This window comes from Oncorhynchus tshawytscha, linkage group LG10 (assembly GCF_018296145.1).
Source record: "Oncorhynchus tshawytscha isolate Ot180627B linkage group LG10, Otsh_v2.0, whole genome shotgun sequence".
NCBI classification, from domain to species: Eukaryota; Metazoa; Chordata; class Actinopteri; order Salmoniformes; family Salmonidae; genus Oncorhynchus; species Oncorhynchus tshawytscha.
Window position 1 is genome coordinate 52,559,157 of NC_056438.1, and position 24,264 is coordinate 52,583,420.

At 42.3% G+C, this 24,264-nt stretch overlaps 2 protein-coding genes across 7 annotated transcripts in view; one reads left to right on the forward strand and one right to left on the reverse strand.

Moving 5' to 3' along the window:
• Positions 1-1,700: 1,700 nt before the first annotated feature.
• Positions 1,701-14,389, forward strand: LOC112260419 (presequence protease, mitochondrial). Of its 2 annotated transcripts, none has more exons than XM_024435504.2 (27): positions 1,701-2,042; positions 2,208-2,384; positions 2,644-2,750; positions 2,965-3,116; positions 3,276-3,390; positions 3,487-3,583; positions 3,716-3,876; positions 4,115-4,241; positions 4,548-4,636; positions 4,835-4,963; positions 5,113-5,226; positions 5,317-5,413; positions 6,601-6,735; positions 6,999-7,137; positions 7,225-7,341; positions 7,623-7,752; positions 9,581-9,701; positions 9,810-9,886; positions 10,080-10,245; positions 10,409-10,509; positions 10,616-10,736; positions 11,296-11,352; positions 11,648-11,760; positions 11,957-12,079; positions 12,939-13,084; positions 13,520-13,622; positions 13,809-14,389. In XM_024435504.2, exons 2-27 carry the CDS (start codon positions 2,217-2,219, stop codon positions 13,900-13,902), a joined length of 3,099 nt encoding a protein of 1,032 aa, XP_024291272.1. In that variant the 5' UTR covers positions 1,701-2,042; positions 2,208-2,216; the 3' UTR covers positions 13,903-14,389. The 2 variants fall into 2 exon arrangements, with proteins under 2 accessions (XP_024291272.1, XP_024291273.1); XM_024435505.2 differs by having other exon boundaries at positions 2,279-2,384.
• Positions 14,390-16,024: 1,635 nt separating this feature from the next.
• LOC112260420 (ATP-dependent 6-phosphofructokinase, platelet type) overlaps positions 16,025-24,264 on the reverse strand; it is a 36,543-nt gene continuing 28,303 nt past the window's right edge. For 3 of the 5 annotated variants that reach the window (XM_042328716.1, XM_042328718.1, XM_042328717.1), the window contains 7 exons: positions 21,793-21,945; positions 20,673-20,837; positions 19,295-19,356; positions 18,770-18,881; positions 18,536-18,635; positions 18,189-18,294; positions 16,025-16,991 (listed from right to left, as the gene is read on the reverse strand). In XM_042328716.1, coding sequence (XP_042184650.1) covers positions 16,850-16,991; positions 18,189-18,294; positions 18,536-18,635; positions 18,770-18,881; positions 19,295-19,356; positions 20,673-20,837; positions 21,793-21,945 — 840 coding nt within the window. In that variant the 3' untranslated portion in view covers positions 16,025-16,849. Of the gene's footprint in view, positions 16,992-18,188; positions 18,295-18,535; positions 18,636-18,769; positions 18,882-19,294; positions 19,357-20,672; positions 20,838-21,792; positions 21,946-23,909; positions 24,063-24,264 lie in introns of all 5 variants that reach the window. The other 2 variants (XM_042328720.1, XM_042328719.1) reach the window with 1 other exon arrangement.

Genomic DNA, 24,264 nt, shown 5'->3' on the forward strand with positions numbered 1-24,264 from the left:
CAGAAGCACAGCTCCGACAGTGTGTCCACTTACTACAGGAACATCCATGTAAGCTCAATCAGTCCGCACTGTAGTTCTACTAATCTGTCTTACAGCCTCTGCATACAATACAATATGACTGATTCTATATCGCACTTCTTGGCTGCCTTTCCTTCACTCTGCGGTCTAACTCATCCCAAACCATCTCAAAAGGGTTGAGGTCAGGTGATTGTGGAGGCCAGGTCATCTGATGCAGCACTCCATCACTCTCCTTCTTGGTCAAATAGCCCTTACACAGCCTGGAGGTCATTGTCCTGTTGAAAAACAAATGATCGTCCCACTAAGCGCAAACCAGATGGGATGGCGTATTGCTGCAGAATCACCAATAGTGTCACCATCCAAAGCACCCCCATACCATCACACCTCCTCCTCCATGCTTCACAGTGGGAACCACACATGCGGAGATCATCCATTCACCTACTTTGTATCTCACAAATACACAGAGGTTGGAACCAAAAATCTAAAATTTGGACTCGTCAGAGCAAAGGACAGATTTCCATTGGTCTAATGTCCATTGCTTGTGTTTCTTGGCCCAAGCAAGTCTCTTCTTCCTATTTGTGTCCTTTAGTAGTCGTTTCATTGCAGCAATTCGACCATGAAGGCCTGATTCACACAGTCACCTCTGAACAGTTGATGTTGAGATGTGTCTGTTACTTGAACTCTGTGAAGCATTTATTTGGGCAACAATTTCTGAGCCTGGTAAATCTAATGAACTTATCCTCTGCAGCAGAGGTAACTCTGGGTCTTCTTTTCCTGTGGTGGTCCTCATGAGAGCCAGTTTCATCATATCACTTGAAGGTTTTTGCGACTGCATTTGAAGAAACTTTCAAAGTTCTTGATATTTTCCAGATTGACTGACCTTCATGTCTTAAAGTAATGATGGACTGTTGTTTCTCTTTCCTTATTTGAGCTGTTCTTGCCATAATACGGACTTGGTCTTTTACCAAATAGGGCTATCTTCTGTATACCACCCCTACCTTGTCACAACACAACTTATTAGCTCAAACACATTAAGACGGAAATAAATTCCACAAATGAACTTTTAACAAGGCACACCTGTTAATTGAAATGCATTACAGGTGACTCCCTCATTAAAGTGGTTGAGAGAATGCCAGAGAATGCCAAGAGTGTGCAAGGCTGTCATCAAGGCAAAGGGTGGCTACTTTGAAGAATCTCAAATATAAAATATATTTTGGTTACACTCTCTTGGTTACTACAAGTTTCCATATGTGTTATTTCATAGTTTCGATGTCTTCACTATTATTCTACAATGTAGAAAATAGTAAAAATAATGAAAACCCCTGGAATGAGTAGGTGTGTCCTAACTTTTGCCTGGTGCTGTATGTCTTTCTACTACAGACCATTCCGGTCCTTGACCCTCATCCTCCCGCTCCATATCATCAGAATTAACACCCAAACATGTTCTCCACTTCGTCCGCACTACTCGCTGCACGCTAGCTACGTCCCGAACCACGTGTTGCCAGGGTTAGTTATAAATATTTGGTGTTGTCCGAACATTTCCGGACGTCATGGCGTTGTAACTGTCGTCATACCACGTTTACCCAATCATATCGGATGTTCTTACCTACTTAGCCAATAGAAAGTTAAGTTGTACAACACTGAAAGGCTAGACCATCAACTCTAAATAGCAAGCCGCAATTTATGTAGATCTATCAACAACCTGAACCCACGCATACTAATATCAATGAGTGACTTGGGTCAACACATGTATTAGTTTGTCATTGCGCAGTTGACGCAACGTTGACATTGTCCTCTTCAATTTCCGTGTGTCAACTAGCTACAACAGTATTGTCGGCATGAGAGGACATGGATGTGTAACTAACCAAAACGTGATTATATTTTTTTAATAGTACAGCTGTTCTGAGCGTAGTATTTTGATATGCATGTGTTCGGATAAATACCCATTATATTTATTGTCGCTAAATTAAGGAAATAATGTTTAGACAGAGTAAAACAGTTCTCCAGAAACTTCGATCTTTAAGGTGAGTAATGTAACGTTAGCTAGCTAGCCTGTCAGCAAGCCAGTTAAATACTGTAACGTTATATTCAAACACCTTTCCTTCAGTGGTGTCAAGTATATCGATGCTTTCCTTTACACGTAGGTAAACCTGTACAGCTGTATTCTTGCTCTGTGTTCTGCTGTCTAGAAAGACACAATGTATAACGTGATGCAACAGCTGATGCAAGCCAGCAATGGTCTCTCTCTTGGCAAATCCAGTTTCCAGGGGCATAATCCATCATGGAGGTTCAGGAGCACCCCAGCAACAGAGAGGGCATTGCAGTACCAGGCAGGACAGAAGATCCATGGCTTCACAGTCAAGGAGGTGAAATGACCAAGTCATCACATTATTCACAACTGTGTATCTCAGTCATGGTCCTGTTTAGCCCTAGCACTAAAACACCTGATTCCACTAATCAAATGCAAAAACAAAAATGTGTATCCTTTTGGGACCCTAGGATGGAAAAAACACCAATCCACAACAAAAAGATTACCCCGATTCTGATCATCTTCACATACAGTTTTAGTCAAGGGTTAGCGCAAGGTAAAGATAACATGTGAATTATCTTCCTGTATTTCTACAGGTGGTTGATGTTCCTGACCTGTTCCTTACAGCTGTCAAACTGACCCATGACAACACAGGCGCCCAGTATCTACACGCAGCTAGAGATGACAAAAACAATCTCTTTAGGTAATAATCCCACATTTGTGGGATTGTGCTTTATTTGGATTAGGTCAAATGTAACCTTGTCCCCAGGCTCAATTGCTACCGTGACAGAGAGAGAGCGGGCTGGTGGAAAAGATTAGATCAAATTAAATGTTTAGTTTAATAACAAAATACTTATTTTAAGACAATGCTTTTTGTAATGACTGTGTTTCCTTCTCTTGTCCTAACACCTTTGCAGTGTTCAGCTCAGGACGACCCCGATGGACAACACAGGGGTCCCACACATCCTGGAACACACAGTGTTGTGTGGTTCAGAGAAGTACCCCTGCAGAGACCCCTTCTTCAAGATGCTCAACAGATCACTCTCCACCTTCATGAATGCATTCACAGGTGTGTGTGTGTGTGTGTGTGTGTGTGTGTGTGTGTGTGTGTGTGTGTGTGTGTGTGTGTGTGTGTGTGTGTGTGTGTGTGTGTGTGTGTGTGTGTGTGTGTGTGTGTGTGTGTGAGAGAGAGAGAATGGTGTCTAAAATCATTGTTTTTCATTCACAGCCAGTGATTTCACCATGTATCCATTCTCCACACAAAACGGGAAAGACTTCCAGAATCTCCTCTCCGTGTATCTGGATGCAGTGTTTTTCCCTTGTCTGGGGGAACTAGATTTTCGGTAAGTGTGATGTTTAAATAGATACCTCTTTAATCATAATCGGTGACATCAGAAGTCTGCCATTCACACCCTTGTCCTCAATGGGTGTCATTAAAGGCAGGAGGGATGGAGACTGGAGAATGAAAACCCTACAGATCCTAGTTCCCCTTTGGTCTTCAAAGGAGTTGTCTTCAATGAAATGAAGGGTGCTTTTGTGAGTTATTTCTTTCCAAATTATTAATAGCTAGAGAATTAGGCTATGTTAATTACAGAATCATTTGCTCAGAAGATGGACAAATGGATGTCATATTGGAGTCTTACATTTCCTTTCTGTATGTGATTTCAGTCAGACAATGAGCAAGTGTATGCCCAGCACCTCCAGAACAAGCTGTATCCTGACCACACATATGGTGTGGTGTCTGGAGGGGAACCTCTGGCCATCCCTGACCTCTCCTGGGAGCAACTCAAGCACTTCCATGCCACACACTACCACCCCAGCAACGCAAGGTACAGTCTAACATGCTGCCACACTAGCTACTGCTCCATACTAGCAACACACTGTAAAGTAGATTGTGATACACCATGACCTGTACAGTACACTGTCACATATTACCACTTAGCAATGCACGGCACAACACACTGTCACACACCCCAATATTAAATACTCGGTACAGTCGCACTGTGTCTTGTCACACAACTCTGTTGGGCCTTGGCAGTAACAGGGTTTTCCTTTTCTGCTCCTCAGGTTCTTTACCTACGGGGACCTGCCCTTAGAGCAGCACCTGAAACAGATCCATGAGGAGGCTCTGTCCAAGTTTGAACGCACTGAGCCTGACACTGCTGTCCCTAACCAAGTCCACTGGGACAGGCCTGTGAGTCTTCCCATTTAGTATCATTGTAGCTCAGTCAGTACCAGCTATCAGATATTAGTTAATTCATTATCAGCTCCTAGATTTTCCAAATCTGTTCTCTCAACTTGAGCAACTTTGGCAAGGTCTATGGTTTGGAAGTTTGAATACATTTCACTGTAATTGCTTATTTGAATGATCTTGATGATAAGGTACTGTTTGATAATGCTTTGATGTCTTTTTTTATGTGTGAAGCCAAATGTAAATTTCCACATTGTGTGGACAATAAAGCTTTTATAATTCCTGTAATTCTAATTGATTTGTCCACAGAGAGAGGACCATGTGACCTGCAGTCCCGATGTTATGGCACCTGATGCAGCCAAACAGAACACACTGTGTATGAGCTACCTGCTTGGAGAGTATGTAATGCTGATCTACTACAACACTACCAGTTGTTTCTCTAAAATTTTGTCTGGGATAGTATACATTGGTCAGTTTTAAAGCGACTGTAACCTCAATTGGTGCATACTGTGATTTCCATATGCATTTTGGTCATTTAACTTGAAATCAGTAAGTGATAATGTAGTGGTGTCACTCATGTGTTCTTCTCTCTGCAGTATCACAGATACATTTGAGGGCTTCACCCTGAGTCTGATGTCCTCTCTGATGATTTCTGGACCTAACGCTCCCTTCTACAAGGCCCTTATAGAACCCAAGATAGGAACAGACTTTTCTTCTGTCGTAGGGTAGGTTCAAGTGGGAGGTGTTTAGAACTTGTTACACGAGAACAACATTGTCATAGTATGCTGGGGAGCAATGTAAGAAATGTTGTTTAAAGTGTTTGCCTTTTTAAGTGGAACAGTATATACTTAATTTACCGGTGTATATTTTTCAGATATGATGGGAGCACCAAAGAGGCATCGTTCAGTATTGGCTTACAAGGAATGGCCGAAGAAGATACCGAGAAAGTCAAGCAAATCATCATCCAAACCTTTGATGAGATCATTGCGTAAGTGCACTTGCTGCTAATGTTTCTTGTAACTTTTGTCATCACAATAATGCCGTTTCATCTAACTGTACTTCCCTTCTAACGGTCCAGTAATGGATTTGAGGAGGAGAGGATAGAAGCCCTGCTTCATAAGATTGAGATCCAGATGAAACATCAGTCTACCAGCTTCGGCCTGTCTCTGGCCTCGGTGAGTACAGTACAGGGCCACAGCATGACTAGTGCCTCCCCTGTGCTTTAACCATGAACAAGTCCTTGTCAAGTCCCTAAACACACACACTTTCACCCTAAACAGAGATTAAATGTGCAGGGAATGACATTGTACAGTGAGCTCCTAAAGTATTTGGACAGTGACACATTATTTATTGTTTTGGATCCTGTTCTCCAGCACTTTGGATTTGAAATAATACAATGACTATGAGGTTAAAGTGCAGACTGTCACCTTTTAATTTTAGGGTATTTTCATCAATATCGAGTTAACTGTTCCGAAATTACAGGACTTTTTGTACATAGTCCCCCATTTTTTGGGGGACCAAAAGTATTAGGTCAAATGTACTTTTATTGAACCCTTTATGTAACTAGGCAAGTCAGTTAAGAACAAAAAAAATGTACGATGACGGCCTAACCCGGACAACGCTGGGCCAATTGTGTGCCGCCCTATGGGACTCCCAATCACGGCCAGTTGTGATACAGCCTGGAATCAAACCATGGCATGTAATGATGCCTCTAGCACCGAGATGCAGTAAAAGTTCAGTATTTGGTCCCATATTCATAGCACGCAATGACTACATCAAGCTTGTGACAACAAATTTGTTAGGATGCATTTGCTGTTTCTTTTGGTTGTTTTTCAGATTATTTGGTGCCCAATGTGTCATTTTGGAGTCACTTTAATTGTAAATATGAATAGAATATGTTTCTAAACACTTCTACATTCATGTGGATGCTACCAATGTTATGGATAATCCTGAATTAATTGTGAATCATGATGAGTTGGAAAGTTAGATGCACAAATTGTATCATTTCAAATCCAAAGTGCTGGAGTACTAAGACAAAACAACCAAACATGTATCACTGTCCCAATGCTTTTGTAGCTCACTGTATATAAAGACAGACTCAAGAATGTACACATAACCATAGTGATTGTCCTGTGAGCACTCCTGTATACACTATGACCTCTGGTAAGCTTAGTATTCCGTTAGTCAGCACCTCTCTAACTATGTTGGTGTTTTGTGTGGGTCAACTCATGCTTACTTGTCTCTGCCGTACATAACTTCCTGCTGGAACCACGATGGACACACACAAACACACACACACCTGGGCAGCTCTTATGTACAGTGTAACCATGTTTCACCCTGTATGTTGTCTCTCTGCTAACAGTACATAGCTTCCTGTTGGAACCATGATGGAGACCCGGTTCAGCTGCTGAAGATCTGTGACAGTGTGACCCAGTTCAGACAGGCCTTGAAGGACAACCCTCGCTTCCTCCAGGAGAAAGTCGTGCACTACTTCAAGGTGAGTAACCAGACAGGAGAAAATAAGTTGAGTTTTAAATTTCAGTATAGACAGCATCTAAATCTGAATTACGTATGTAACAGGAAATTCAACAAAATAAATCAATAAAGGAGATTCAGCAGTCTAATCAAGGAAGTTGAGAAGTCATCATGCAGGGGTCATAGACCATGGTGTTGTTGAAAGCAGAACATGACATCAGTGTAATAATGTAATTTACATTATTTAGTGTTGTGGTCATGAGTGTCATGTTTGTGCCTGTGCAGGATAATACTCACAGACTGACTCTGTCTATGAGTCCTGATGAGGCGTACCTGGAGAAACAGGTCAAAGCAGAGGAGGAGAAACTCCAGAAGAAGATACAGGCTCTGTCTGAGAGTGACAAGAAAGACATCTATGAGAAAGGTCAGTTCTACGTCTATAAAGGAGAATAGAGAGACTCATTGACTTGATTATGAAAACATTTTTTATTTTGTGTTGTTTTCAACTCAGGTCTTGAGCTGCTATCGATTCAGAGCCAGACCCAGGATGCTTCATGTCTCCCTGCCCTGAACGTATCTGATATTGAGCCAACGATAGCAGTCACACATGTGGAGATGGGCACTGCAGGTACAGTACTTACTGTATTAATGGATACATGCTGACGCTACACTCTAGTTACTCTGGGTTCTGAGATTACACTCTAGTCCACCCAGTCTGTCTGTTTTGATAGACTAAACCCCTCATTTAAAGCAACATGCACGGTACTATGGATACGTGTTGATGTATAAACTCTGTAGCTCCCTGGAGAATCAGTCCTTGAAGTTCAACGTTAGGACACTCAGGTCATTTGTCTCATGGTTTTGCCTACCTTTGACATTTGTCCTGTTCTACTCTCTTCACCCCACTAGGAGGAGTGCCAGTACAGTACTGTGAGCAGCCCACCAATGGCATGGTCTACTTCAGAGCTATGTGTAGTCTCAACAGCCTCCCTGAGGACCTCAAACTATACGTGCCCCTCTTCTGCAGTGTCATCACCAAGTGAGTCCAGAACCAATATGATGTGAAAGATCATTTGTGTATTGTCCAGAAATCTTAGCTCGTATGGTTTCATATACATGTGTTGAAGGTAGGTCGACCGATTATGATTTTTCAACGCCAATACTGATTATTGGTGTACCAAAAAAAGCCGATTCGGATAAATTGTATATATATTTGCAATAATGACAATTACAACAATACTGAATTAACAATTAACCCTTTTATTTTGACTTAATATATAAATAAAATCTATTTAGTCTTAAATAAATAATGAAACATGTTCAATTTGGTTTAAATAATGCAAAAACACAGTGTTGGAGAAGAATGTAAAAGTGCAAAAAAAGCTCACTTTTAAGTTCCTTGCTCAGAACATGAGAACATATGAAAGCTGGTGGTTCCTTTTAACATGAGTCTTCAATATTCCCAGGTAAGAAGTTTTAGGTTGTAGTTATAGGAATTATGACGCGTCGACTATTTCTCTCTATACCATTTGTATTTCATATACCTTTAACTATTGGATGTTCTTATAGGTACTTTAGTATTGCCAGCCTAATCTCTGGAGTTGATAGGCTTGAAGTCATAAACAGTGCTGTGCTTCAAGCATTGCTAAGAGCTGCTCGCAAACGCAGTAAAGTGCTGTTTGAATGAATGCTTACGAGCCTGCTGCTGCCTACCACCGCTCAGTCAGACTGCTCTATCAAATATCAAATCATAGACTTAATTGTAATAAACACACTGAAATATGAGCCTTTGGGCATTAATATGGTCAAATCCGGAAACTATCATTTTGAAAACAAAACGTTTATTCTTTCAGTGAAATACGGAACCGTTCCGTATTTTATCTAATGGGTGGCATCCCTAAGTCTAAATATTGCTGTTACATTGTACAACCTTCAATGTTATGTCATAATTATGTAAAATTCTGGCAAATTAATTCCGGTCTTTGTTAGGAAGAAACACAGTTCGTAACGAGCCAGGCGGCCCAAACTTGTTGCATATACCCTGACTCTGCTTGCACTGAATGTAAGAGAAGTGACACAATTTCCCTAGTTAATATTCCCTGCTAACATGCATTTATTTGAACTAAATATGCAGGTTTAAAAAAATATACTTCTGTGTATTGATTTTAAGAAAGGCATTGATGTTTATGGTTGGGTACATTTGTGCAACGTATGTGCTTTTTCGCAAATGCGTTTTGTTAAATCATCCCCCGTTTGGCAAAGTTGAAGTAGGCTGTGATTCGAAGATAAATTAACAGGCACCGCATTGATTATGTGCAACACAGGACAAGCTAGTTAACCTAGTAATATCATCAACCATGTGTAGTTAACTAGTGATTATGTGAAGATTGATTTTTTTTTATAAGATGAGTTTAATGCTAGCTAGCAACTTACCTTGGCTCCTTGCAGCCACAAGGTCCTTTTGATGCTGCACCCGCGTAACAGGTGGTCAGCCTGCCACGCAGTTTCCTCATGGATTGCAATGTAATCGGCGTCCAAAAAAGGCTGATTACCGATTTGTTATGAAAACAACTTGAAATCGGCCCCAATTAATCGGTCTACCTCTAGTTGAAGGTAATGGAGGTAGTTGCAATTGTGATACCGACTATTGAGCTTTTGTCTTGAGATTGTGTGTCAGTCTGGGTTACTGAGGTGATTGTGAGATGGCGTGCTGTGTTGGCTGTTAGGTCAGTAGGATTTGTGAAAAGGTCATGGGAGTGTGTGTTCTTTCTTGATGGGATGTAAGGTGAATATGATAAGGAGTGTGTGTTGGTCCCGTGTGGCTGTAAAATGAGACATATGATAATTGAGACGGTGTGTTATTTCAGGATGGGCTGTGGAGGGCTGGACTACAGGCAGCAGGACCAGCAGATGGAGCTGAAAACAGGAGGCATGTCCATCTCCACATCAGTCAACCCTGACTACTCTAACATGGATATGTATGAACAGGTCAGTCCCCAGCCAGTCAGTCACCATAAAGCCTAGTTTATACCCTACACAAGTACACAATGCAATTAGCTACAAGACAGAGCATTCTCAATCACCTCTGATTCACAGGGAGTCCTCCTTTCATCTTCCTGCCTGGAGAGGAATCTTCCTGATATGTTTCACCTGTGGAGTGACATATTCAACAGGTAGGTTCACATGTCCATTAGAATAATACAATGGAACAGTAATACATGGTTATATGTTCTTATCAGATAATTATCAAACTTTAAATTATCCATCTATCACTAATGATCCATATGTCCATTGTTTTCTAATAAGTAATTTGATATTATTTGAGCCCTTGTCCCTCTGCTCTGACCCTTGAACTTTGACCCACAGCCCGCACTTTGATGACGAGGAGCGTCTGCGTGTTCTGGTCATGATGTCGGCTCAGGAACTGGCCAATGGGATATCTAATTCTGGTCACATGTATGCCATGACACGGGCAGCTCGCAACCTTACCCCAACAGGAGAACTACAGGAGACCTTCGGAGGGATGGAGCAGGTGAGAGGGGGGAGTCAGACCATGTAACCTGAGGGTCTACAAGCGAAGAAAAAGCTCTAATGACGAAGGACACTGGTATTGTACCCTCTGAATGAGAATATAATGCACTTCTGTACCCTCAAATGAAAGAAATCTCAGGTATCTTGTGTATCTTGAATATCAGGTCAAGTTTATGAAGAGGGTCGCAGAAATGCCAGACCTCACCCAAGTTCTACGGACACTTCCTAGAATCAAGAGACACATTCTCAACCCAATGAACATGAGGTGGGTAAGGTCTTTACACGTGACAGTTACTTATCAAAGGTTAAGATATTACTATGATTTCTCTATGTTGACTTTACGTAAAGTGTTTTACAACTTCTTTGGACAGATGTGCGGTTAACGCAACGCCGCAGAAGATGTCTAATGCCGCTGGACAGTTGGATAGCTTAATGTGTAACGTTTCTTCCAATAAGAAGGATCGCAAACCAGTCCATTCCAATATCACTGAGGTATGAGTTTGTTACACTATCTTGGTACTGTACTGAGACTGCACTATAACCAATTGAAATGAGTACTGTGGGTTTGTCCCAAGTAGCACCCTATTCCCTACATAGTATGCTATTTTTGTGTCACGTCTGCCCCCCTGGTGCTTGAGGGCGCCAGCCTGCCCTGCATCACGCACTCCTATCATCCATTACGCACACCAGCCTTCCCTCGTCACGAGCAGCAGCGACATTGGACTCACTCCATCACCTGTTATTACCTCCCCTATACATGTCAGTTCCCCAGCTCTGTTCCCCGCTTCTGCATTGATTGTCTTTCCTTTGTGTTACCTGTTTGCTGACGCTGTTCCTGTCTCGTTCCATGTCCGTTATTTATTCAATGTTTTACTCCCCGTACCTGCTCCGTCTCTCCAGCATCATTCCATGTGACATTTTGATCAGAGCCCATAGGAATCTGGTCAAAAGAAGTGCGCTGTGTAGAGAATGGGGTCGCATTTGGGACGAAGCCTGTATTTCACTGTGAGTTGACAGGATTTTTCATTCACTTTTCTTTTGATCCTAACAGAGACCTCTTGACCCACTGGCACCCCCTGGATCTGGCCCAAGCAGAAAACTTGTCGCTGTGCGTATCGCCTCCACTTTTAACCTAGGCCACGGGGCCGTATGTACTGTATAGAGCATACATACTGATTTAGGATCAGTTTTGCCTTTTAGATCACAATGAATAAGATTACATGGTGGACAGGGGACCTGATCCTAGATCAGCACTCCGACTCTCAGACGCTTGATCACATACAGCCCCTGAACATTAGTTTGATCTTACTATCATTGGTCTCTGACCAATGGTCTTCATTGGTCCCTGACCTCCATATTCTACCATTGAGCTAATGTGAGTGTGTTTGATCATCCCCACACAGGAGCCCAACTTCAAGCCCTGCCAGATGAAGACATTTTTCCCAATGCCCTTCCCAATCAACTTTGTCAGCGAGTGTATCCGCACCGTGCCCTTCACCCATGAGGACTGTGCCAGGTGAATGTCTTAATACTGTGTTAAGCTATCGCCCTAGTAGTTCATGTTCCATGTCTTTCCATACCCTCTCAGATCCATGTTTACATTTACTAGGGTTCCAAAACTCTGGTTACTTTTAGAAAATGCACGAAATCCAGAATCCTTCAACCAGGGTTTTTGGAAAACTTTCCCATGCTCTGCCCCCTCTCTCCCTCAGCCTGAATATCCTGGCCCGGATGATGACGTCTAAGTACCTGCATGGAGAGATCAGAGAAAAGGGTGGGGCCTACGGTGGAGGGGCCAGGATGGGAGGAGGACTATTCACCTTCTATTCATACAGGTGTGTAGTGTATTAATGTACTGCAATAAGACAGGATTATATTGTACTCAAACCGGTTTTAACAGTTGTTAACCAGATGGAAACATGACTCACTGTCGAAAGAAAATCTCAAAAACTGGAACTTTTCAGGAAATGGAAAATAATACATGTAATCACAAAACATTGGAACTATTTTGAATGCATTTTTTTATTTTTTTATCTTAGAATCGTGAAATTGTTCGTTTTTACTCTGTTTATTTAGTACCTAACAGACAACTAGGAAAAGCTAAAACCAAGTTTATTCACCCAATGGGTCAGAGAGCTGAACAGACAGACATGTTCCCACATGTGCATGTATATATACCCCACTTTAGGTAGTCTTCTCCTTTTCTCTGAACATTACATCTTCATTGCTAGGCAGGAAGTTAAGTGACGTGGGTAATAAACTGTTCCTTCTCCCTTCATGTGACCTGACGTCAGCCCCCATTCCTCACTAATCCACAGCTATCCACCCTTATCAGTGACCACAACCATGTGATTGCCTTTCCCTTCCTCAGTAACATTCCAAGCCCCTGACTCATATTCAACCTTTATTGACCCACCATATACATTCCTCCTACAGATAACCATTAACTTCTGATCTAGCAAGTATTTCAAATTACAACCCAACAACTGAAACCAGACTGTGGCCCTTCTCCTTTCCATAGGATACCTGATGTCTAACAATAACATGTTCTGCATTTCATATTTCACGTTTTTCACGTTAAATCTGAACCTATCAAAATGTACATTAAGGAGAGTTATTTAATAAAAATGATTGTACATTTTTGCATTAGATAACTTCTCATATTTAATTTGCATGTCCCTGTGTTTATTTCAGAGACCCCAACACGGTGCAGACTCTGTCAGCGTTCCGTAAGGGTGTGGACTGGGCCATATCAGGACAGTTTACCCAGCAGGACATCAATGAGGCCAAGCTGTCCGTATTCTCAGCCGTGGACTCCCCCGTCGCCCCCTCCGATAAAGGTAGAGCACCATATTCCCTATTTAGTGCACTACTTTTGACCAGAGACCTATGAGTAGCCCTATGGGCCATGGTTTAAAGTAGTGCACTATGTAGGGAATAAGGTCCCATTTGGGACTCACAAAGAGCCTTCCATACTGAACAGAAATCCCACTGGATGACAAATACTACAGCTGACAAAAGATGGGCCCTTCCTTATCTCTCCTGGAGTTGTCCCAGCTCTCAACCTCTTTACCTGACATTTAACATGCTGTTCATTTATGTCCTGTTAACTTTTACTCTACATGAGGACAGCACTGGACACATTTATAGTGTCTACAAAGAGATGCATTGCATTAGAGACTTCTAAATGACATGTTATAAATGGACCAAAACAAAGAGATGAAATAGACCGACTGTCAATCCATGTCTTGACACATCACACCACCGTGTTGCAGGTATGGGCCGCTTCCTGAGTGGAATCACAGACGAGCTGAAACAGGCCCACAGAGAGAGACTCTTTGCTGTCACAGACAAGAACATTGTCGATGTTGCTGGCAGGTAATATCATTTCAAGGGTTGAATTTGTAATATAGATATGAACCTGTTTTTTGAGTGCTCCAACTACAGTTTACCATGAATTTGTATTTTTTGAAGTTGTCCCTAGGTAAGCCATATTATTGGACTGAATAAAATGTTATATGCAGAGAATGGCCATTTAATATTTTGGATTTCTGTTTTACACAGGTACCTTGGCATTGGACAAAGGACATGTGGAGTTGCTATTCTGGGCCCTGAGAATGACATCATCAAGAAAGACCCCTCGTGGGTGGTAAAATAACCAGACATAGAATTATCCACTTTTCTATTTTACAATGAAGCGACTTCAGAGGCACTGTGTCATAAGATGGTGAACATCAATGTTACTTGATTGTCCTGAATAACTGGACTGTGTCCGGTAATAATATAACTTGAATTGTAATGAATTAACCAGAAAGTCTATTTGGTTTCTAGACATACTCACCTCTGGTTTCTAAATGTATGCAAGTATGTACAAAGATGGTCTATTGAAATACTGTATTTCCATAGGGTACATATATGAATACTGAACAAAAATATACAACACAACATTTAAAGTGTTTGGTTTCATGAGCAGAAATAAAAGATCACAGACATTTTCCATTCAAATAAAAAAAGACATTTCTCTCAAAAAATGTGCTTACTTCCCGTTTAGAGAGCATTTCTCCTTTGCCAAGATAATCCATCCACCTGACAGCTGTGGCATATCAAGAATCAGCATGATTCATGATTAAACAGCATGATAATTACATAGGTGCACCTTGTTCTGAGGAGAATAAAAGGCCACTTTAAAATGTGCAGTTTTTTCACACAACACAATTCCACAGATGTCTCAAGTTTTGAGGGAGCATGCAATTGGCATTCTGACAGCAGGAATGTCCACCAGAGCTGTTGCCAGAGAATTGAATGTAAATGTATCTTCCATAAGCCACCTGCAACGTCATTTTAGAGAATTTGGCAGTATGTCCAACCGGCCTCAACAGCCGAGCCGACCACGTGGAACCACACCAGCCCAGGACCTCCACATCCGGCTTCTTCACCTGCGGGATGGTCTGAGACCAGCCACCCAGACAGCTGATGAAACTACAAAACCAAAGTATTTCTGCACAAACTGTAAGAAACTCTCTGGGAAGCTCATCTGCTTGTCATCCTCACCAGGGTCTTGACCTGACTGCAGTTCGGCGATGCTCGCCTTCAAGGGCTATTTTCAGCATGATAATGCATGGCCCAAGGATCTGTACACAATTCCTGGAAGCTGAAATTTTCCAAGTTCTTCCATGGCCTGGATACTCACCAGACATGTCACCCATTGTGCTTGTTTGGTATGCTCTGGATCGACGTGTATGACAGCGTGTGTTACAGTTCCCACCAATATCCAGCAACTTCACACAGCCATTCAAGAGAGGGACAACATTCCTCAGGCCACAATCAACAACCTGATCAACTCTATGTGAAGGAGACGTGTCGCGCTACATGAGGCAAATGGTTTTCTGATCCACGCCCCTATTTTTTAAAATTTCTTTTAAGGTATCTGTGACCAACAGATGCATATCTGTGTTCCCAATCATGTGAAATCCGTAGATTAGGGCCTAATTTATTCATTTTGATTGATTTCCTTACGAACTGTAACTCAAGTCAAATTTTTGAAATTGTTGCATGTTGCGTTGATATTTTTGTTCAGTGTTTGTATAAAATATGACCATTAAATTCTCATGTTGTAATACAACGTGTCATTTATGATATACAGTACCAATCAAAAGTTTGGATACACCTATTCATTCAATGGTTTTTCTTTATATTTACTATTTTCTGCATTTGTAGAATAATAATGAAGACATTAAAACTATTAAATAACACATGGAATCATGTAATAACCAAAAAAGTGTTAAAACAAATCAAAATATATTTTATATATGAGATTCTTCAAAGTAGCCACCCTTTGCCTTGATGACAGCTCTGCACACTCTTGGCAAAGCTACACCTTATGGTACAGCGGGGACTGTGAAGCAACACAAACATAGGCACAGACACATGCATACACACACATGATAACATGCGCACTATACACACACGTACGCATGGATTTTGTGTTGTAGATATGTGGTAGTGGCATATGGGCCTGAGGGCACACACTTAGTGTGTTGTGAATTCTGTAATGAATGTAAATTGAATAACTGCCTTCATTTTGCCGGACCACATGGAGAGTTGCAGCCTGCGGCCTTGGCAGCAGCTAATGTGGATCCATAATAAATACAAATACAGCGCTCAGTCGGTTTCACAAGGCTTTGAACTTCCATCTCTATACCAGACAGAATTCTACATGCATTTTTATTCTGTGAGGTTTACATGCCCTTCCTCTGATATGTTGAATAGTGTTGCTGTGCTTGAGGTTTCACAAGTATTCTTTAATTGGAGAAAACACACAGTGAGTCAACATATTAGAACAAGGTTATATTGCATATTAATGGTTTTCACAAATGCATCATCCTCAACAAAGCAACATAATACAGCAGCAGAACAAACATGACCCAGGGCTCTATTCAATCTGTATCGCTAAAGCAATGTAAAGGTCATTTCCTACTGAGCCGGCATCTTCAGCTAATGCGGGAACGCTGAATTTCTGCAACACGGATTGAATACAGCCCCTACTCTTAAGTGCCACAAACTGCTTACAGGGTAAGAAAACCTCTGTGTTCTTTTTATTTTATTTGGGTGAACTATCCCTTTAAGTGCCACACACAGCCCAGGTTTGATACAAAGTGCAAGTATAGAGTAACAACACACAGTGGAATAGACCTACAGTAGGTGATGGGAGACACAGTCGGCTCTCCCTTTAGAAGAACATGGAGAGGGAAGAAGAACCTATGAGAGTCGACTCAAGCTACATCCTGATTCTCCACCCTTTTCCATAAGTGTGCACTATAACACGCCCAGTCATGAATTTAAAAGCACAAGTGTTGGCTGGAAGCAGTTTTCACCATTGTAAAACCCATAAGAGAAAGTCTTCAAGTGCATACTTCGGATGAAGGGTGGCGTTTCTGAGGAGACATGAGAATGGGATGGACTGAAAAGTGCTGGTAAGAGTTATCATGATAAAGGCTAAGTTACACTGAATAGATCAGCTCAGAGCAGCCTAGGCCTCTACAGACTAGCCTATCTAGTCTAGCTATCTGCTGGTCAGTGCTGGTCAGCAAGGCTAGATGGTCTGTTCAGTCTGCCTTCTTGGGCCTGACCCGGGTCACTGGCTCCAGCTGGCCAGAGTCAGACACATCGTAGCTGGTCTTGTACTTAGCCAGGATCTTCATCAGGGGGCGAAGCTTCAACCACCACTGTTCCTTAGGGATCCTGTGGCTATATATATATATATATATATATATATATATATACATACATACATACATACATACATACATACATACACATACACACACACACACACACACACACACACACACACACACACACACACACACACACACACACACACACACACACACACACACACACACACACACACAGAGAGAGAGAGAAGATAAGAGACACACATGCTGTGTATGAGAGACCATAAAGACAATTCAATTTGCCACTACGTTTGAACGGGTGGACGTTGTAAGGAGTTGTAAGCGGCTGATCGTGGACTACAGGAAAGGCGGGCCGAACAGGCCCCATTAACATCAACGGGGCTGTAGTTGAGTGGGTCGAGCATTTCAAGTTCCTTGGTGTCCACATCACAAACAAACTATTATGGTCCAAACACACCAAGACAGTCGTGAAGAGGGCATGACAACACCTTTTACCCCTCAGGAGACTGAAAAGATTTGGTCACCAGATCCTCAAAAAGTTCTACAACTGCACCATCTAGAGAATCCTGACCGGTTGCATCACCACCTGGTATGGCAACTGCTCGGCATCTGACCGTAAGGCGCTACAGAGGGTAGTGCGTACGGCCCAGTACACGGCCAAGCTTCCTGCCATCCAGGATCTATATACCAGGCGGTGTCAGAGGAAAGCCCCAAAAATTGTCACCCAAGTCATAGACTGTTTTCTCTGCTACTGCATGGCAAGCGGTACCAGAGCGCCAAGTCTAGGACCAAAAGCTTCTACCCCCAAGCCATAAGACTGCTGAACAATCGCTTCACCCCTACCTACATGTACAAATTACCTCGACTAACCTGTACCCCTGCACATTGACTCAGTGCCGGTACCCCTGTATATAGCCTCGTTATTGTTATTTTATTGTGTTACTTTTTATAATTTTTTACTTTAGTTTATTTGGTAAATATTTTCTTAACTCTTTCTTGAACTACACTGTTGGTTAATTAAGGGCTTGTAAGGAAGCATTTCACAGTAAGACCTACACTTGATTTGAAGTAGGATTAGTCAGTCATATTGAATAAATAATTGTACTTCTCATTATGTGCTACTATGGAAGTCTACACAGAAAAATTACTCTCTCTCATTTGAAGAGCAGTCATTGGTTGAAATCCTAAATGGGTGTCTGTGTAGGTGTAAGTGCTGTGCCTGAAGGTACTGTAAATGTTGTCTTACGCAAAGTCTGTCTCATCTTTCAGCTGCACTACTGGTTGGAAGGCCATGGTTCTGCGACGCATCCCCAGCAAACAGGCCGTGTCCTCTGTGTTAGCGAACACTTTCCCTGCATGGTAAGGGAATACAGTCAGCACACATTTATGTATGTCCCAAATGACACCATATTCCAAATATAGTGCACTACTTTTGACTAGAGAGCCCTATGGGCCCTTGTCAAAAATAGTGCACCATATAGGGATAGGGTGCCATTTGGGAATGCAACCTTAATCAACAGGGAAACTAAAGAGGCCACATCCTGTTAGTACTAAAAAAGGATTTATGAACTACATTCAGTACATGTACAGTACCGTCTTTGTAGGACTCCTTTAGCTTTCTTGAAATCCACTGAATTGCTTTTGCTGCAATCTTCGTTCCAAAGTTCCTGTCAAATGGAGAAGGAGCCCCTCCCTTTGGAAATAAATAAAAACAATTGATCCGTTTTACTCAGGTCAGGTTCATGGGTTAGGGTTGGAGTAGGCTAATAATATTATGTGGAATACACAGCTGTATGTGCGTGTGCGTGGGTGATGAGCTAACCACACCTGCTGCATATGTCCAAGCACATTCTTCCTGCAGTCAAACACCCCTTTCCCCTCCTCAGAGTACAGCTGATAGATGAAATCTGTGGTAAAGTTCTCGTTGGAGTTCTCATTCCTGTCACGTCACACACACACGCACGCACGCACGCACGCGCACACACAATGTCAAGGTTCCAGTTGTCCTGCTGCTGCACTACAGGGGGACTCTTCCCTCTCAGTTCAGTTACACAAAGCGATGATGAGTGGCCTTGATAGAGACTCCATAGAATATCAACAGTACAGGAAGAATTAGGGCCCGTTCACAATATAAATGGGCTATAATTGTGATGAATAGTTCCAAAAAGGTTATATTTTAACATACAAATGAAGAGTTTTATTAGACAATTTGTATTAATAGCCTATACAGTATGGCATTAAGATAGTATGACTATCATACATAGCTGGCGACGTACACATATGCCTTCATTGTTAACATACTGTTTACTTGTTAACAGGCTATCATGCTGGACTCTGCCTTTGCTCACTTACCTCAGCACCAAGCCTCTCTGGATCCCCGTCTTCATCTTCTCTGTCAAGTGCTCAACGTTGGACTGAAGCGGTGAGAAAAATCCTCACATTAGCTGTGAGAAGTCTGAAGTATCCTAGAGTATTCCTCCTCTATCTCTAACCTGCACGAACTTTCAGAGCTGCAGAATGAGCGCTCATTCCTCTGCTGTGTCTCAGGGACAGAGCACTGCAGTGTGCTCTGGTGACCAGGAGGTGGCTCACGTCTTACTGATTTTCTGTCCACTTAGAGGAGTTGTCGCCATTCACTCCGACCAAGTTTGGCTACAGCTTGAACATTGTGGTAAGGGTATTGATGAGCACTCATTACACAAAATCAACACGATCTTTTGTTTATACTGTGTGGGCTCTTTGCAACACATGGGTAAATATCAACATCACCTCGTTTCACAATGTAGCATTTCCATAACGTTCATGGAATTAAATAATACTTTCATTTTCATGTCATTGGTCTGGTCTTAGAAAGAGACTGCATATTTTCTCCATAATCTGAGGGGATCTATAACTTTTGTGTACCTGAAAACAGCAATGTGTCTCTCGGACAATAAAAACGGGCACATCAACAACTCTCTACTGATGTTGAGTAGACCTCCTCAAACCATAATGTGATGTGTCTTGATCAGAGCTTAACACTCCTGGAATTATGATGCTCTCCACCTATTAATAACTGCCTTATCTATGTACTGTATTTGGGTCACCTGAGCACTCCTAAAATAGAGGCCCCATTGTGCTGAGGGAGGAGAGAGTGATTGGCAGGGGAACAGTGGGTTATCTGCCTTGTTCAGGGGCAGAATGACAGATTTTTACCTTGTCAGCTCAGGGATTCGATCCAGCAACCTTTCGGTTACTGGCCCAACACTAGGCTACCTGCCGCCCGATCCTTTACAGTGCACCACTTTTGACCAGGGTCAAAAGGGCTGAAAAGTAGTGCACAATAAAGGGAATACAAACATTGCTGTCAAGGATGCTCTTTCCTTGGAGTGTAATTGTACTGTACAGCACTGTATAAATAGGACAATGTAACCTTTGACAGCCACATGGAGATTGTTCTCCATACTAAAAAAACTGCTTCAACTTAGAAAGTTGTCACAGCTGCACATGTATCCACTGAGGAATAAACTATGATGTAAACTTTTACATTTGTAACAATGTACTGTATACTGTGTAGAACTAGGTTTCCAAAATTCCCCTGGTTTTCCATAAATCATGGTTGGAGGTTTCCGAATTTCCTGTTTATTCCCTCCTGATTCCGAGAATCTTCCAACCGGGATTTCTATAAAAACTGCGATTTTTGGGAAAGTTGGCGGAATTTTGCAACCCTTTGTAAAACAATAGTCCTCACCTGGAGGTCTCTGATGTTGAAGGGTTCCTCATAGATGTAGACAGTGTCAGCCCCCGCAGCCAGCCCCCCGACACTGGCCAGGTACCCACAGTACCCCCCCATGGTCTCAATGATGAACACACGCCGCTTGGTCCCACTGGCAGACTGCTTGATGCGGTCACATGTCTGACACACACACACACACACACACACACACACACACACACACACACACACACACACACACACACACACACACACACACACACACACACACACACACACACACACACACACACACACACACACATAGATGCTCATAGTCAGATCAAATAGACACACTTCTGCATCCCAAATGGCACACTATTCTCTATGTAGTGCACTACAGGGAATAGGGTGCCATTTGGGACACACAGCCACTGTAAGGTTATCAATAGCTTGCAGACAATGTTATTTTGTTAGGTAGTAGGTACATACAAAAATGCTGTCTATACAGTAGGTATCAAATGCTCACACAATTGCCCAAAACATGCTCCATGTCACAATATAATACAATCGTAAAATACAAACAGTATTGCAAGATTTACCAGGATGCAGAGTCTGATAAAGAATTATTCCATAACACTAAAGCAGAAAACAGTCAGTAAAGGGAAGAGTAATTCTAACTATTAAAGTATGCATGTTGTAAGTGCACAGAAATGGGCTTGTGTACAGTGTGCTTGTATAAGTCTGTGTAAATGTGGGAGACATTGTGGGAAATGTCTGTGTCTGTTGTCAGTCTATATTCCCAAGTACATTTGTGCATTCTTCTTTTCCACAATGTCAACTAGGGTCTGTCCAATAAGAGAATTCTTGACTAAACTATTTTTGTTGTTGTATTTTAGCTAATACAATGCTCATGAGTATACTTGAAGATCTCTAGGAAAGCATACCACATAATAATACAAATCAAGTGATGGTTGATAACTTCAATAGTACGGTATAATTTCACCCCTATTGAAAGCTGTGAGTTCTTGCCTGAGTGCTAGTCTGTTTGTGCTCTCATGCCAACTCCCTGTCATGCTTGTCTTGACAATGACAGCAATAGAGTTGACAAGAGCACAAACAGATCTGGGACCAGACTATGTGAGTTCTACCTTACCTCCACAATGGCATTGAGGGAAGTGTCTGCCCCAATACTCAGATCAGTACCGGGCACATTGTTACTAATGGTGGCAGGCAGCACACACATCGGGATGCAAAAGTCCTCATGGCTGGTCCGGGCCTCATAGAGCTGCAGCAGACACTCAAACGCCTGGAGGTGGTGCGGCACAAACGTGTTAGACCACTAGGGGGGGCACTCTCAGACTCAAAGAGAAATCCTACTTCATCAAATCAAATCAAAATCAAATCAAATCCAAATTTATTTTACCCCGACTATGGGCGTTGTCTCAAATGGCACCCTATTCTCTATGCAGTGCACTATTGGGACCATGGGACTCTGGTCAAAAGTAGTGCACTATAAAAGGAATAGGCTCTCATTTGGGAGGCAGAACCTCCTGTTACCCTACTAGGGCCTGATCTAGAAAATGCAGTGTCTGTGTATCCTGAGGGTGGCTATCTCCGTGTGATAGGGGGGTTGGCTTGGCATCCCATTGGTAAAGAAGAGAAGGGCGGGGTTGGTTGGTCACCCTGGCTGGCAGACAGACAGAAGTGTTGACGTGGAAATAACAGTAGACTCAGACTGTCACGATGCAGCCTGGCGACACTGCACTTGGCCTCACGACGTGAGGGAATGTTTGAACGCGAGTGGAAAAATGCTGGCTGTTATTCGTGAGGTACACTACCGATGCAGACAGTGTTCAAAACAAGATGGAGGTCTGGCCTGGTTCAAAACAACAATTAGATAGCCTAATACTGTTCTATGACACATTCAATCTCCATTTTTCACTATTAGCAATAGATTCTCAGTAAACACAAAATAAGATACTGTGTTTGTTCACAACAAGTAGGTTACTTAAGTGAATTCACTTCCTTCTCCAATACAGTAGTGACTATTCAAATGCTTTTCAGATGCTTAGTGAAAATCTAGTTTTGGTTGATGATGGAATTAAAATCAACTAGATGGGTGAAAGTAAAAATATTGGTTAGAGAAGACATCTAAATGTTACTACTACTACTAGTTCTCCTTCATTAAATACCCTTCCCTTAAAAACATCCACCTCATCCAACTGGCTTGTAGACAAATGTATAGCAGGATAGGAGTGTTGTAAAGATAGCAGGATAGGAGTGTTGTAAAGATAGCAGGACAGGGGTGTTGTAGAGATAGCGGGACAGGAGTGCTGTAGAGATAGCGGGATAGGAGTGCTGTAGAGATAGCAGGATAGGAGTGCTGTAGAGATAGCGGGATAGGAGTGCTGTAGAGATAGCAGGATAGGAGTGCTGTAGAGATAGCAGGATAGGAGTGCTGTAGAGATAGCAGGATAGGAGTGCTGTAGAGATAGCAGGATAGGAGTGCTGTAGAGATAGCAGGATAGGAGTGCTGTAGAGATAGCAGGATAGGAAGTGTTGTGTTAAACCAGACCAGGGACAAGTCAACTCCTTGTGTTTAGTAAACAAGCATAGAAAGGTGCAGCTGCAGGCAGAACAACGCTAGCCGCAAAAACATGCCACTGACGTCACTTCATGCCAGTATCTATCACTTACCTGGGATCTTCATTGTGATATTTACCAGCAACAGAAGCCTCAGACTGAAAGACCTAGACTTACAGGGACAGTTACCAGACACAGATTAAGCCTAGTTCTGGACTAAAAAAACATAAGGAGAATCTCCATTGAAAGTGCTTTTTAGTCTACGACAAGGCTTAAAGTGTGTCCGGGAAACTGGCCCCTAATTATATACTACTTTACCTCTGCATGGGTTGAGCTTGAATGAAAACACTGTTTTGTAACTGCTTGCTGTTTCTAATGTATACATTGTTTGCAGGTGATCAGACGATGAGTTGTCATACCTTATCTTGCTATTTCACTGTGTTTATGATTCCCTTCTAAGGCTTTTTAAACTCTACCTCACTATTTTCCTTCAGATGATATAGGAGCACATGCACACCTAGCTCAACACAAATCAGTATGGTGTGTTTGGGTTAGACCTAGTTATGTTCAGCCTGTTGTGATGCTGGTACACGCAAGCTGCAATCAGTGAAGTCCTTTATTCTGATTGGGTGGTAGGTGTTCTAAACACATCTGACCTCGCGACCTCTGATCCCCAGCCACACTTACATAAGTAATAGCATTTAAAGCTGTGTCTCTGCCAATGCTGATATCAGAGCCCAGTATATTGTTAGAGACTGTGGCAGGGACCATAACCATGGGGACACAGAAGTCATTATATTTCTCCCGGGCCGCGGACAGTTCTATGACTCCGAGGATGGCCTGCAGTACAGGGCAGAGCCAGAGCCAGGGCTTAAGAGCGAGGAGTTAATGTGTTTGCACAAACTGACACTCTATTCCCTATGTAGTGCACTACTTTTGACACTGAGCCCTGGTCAAAAGTAGTGCACTGTATATGGAAAAGGGTGCCATTTGGGACACAACCATGAGTAAAGATGAGACAAGGTAGGTGGAGCCAGGGTGA

Coding starts and splice junctions, on each gene's coding strand:
- LOC112260419 (XM_024435504.2), top strand. CDS start 2,217: ATGTATAACGTGATGCAACAGCTGATGCAAGCCAGCAATGGTCTCTCT. Junction 2,751..2,964: donor GACAAAAACAATCTCTTTAG/GTAATAATCCCA, acceptor ACACCTTTGCAG/TGTTCAGCTCAGGACGACCC. Junction 13,623..13,808: donor ATTGTCGATGTTGCTGGCAG/GTAATATCATTT, acceptor TGTTTTACACAG/GTACCTTGGCATTGGACAAA.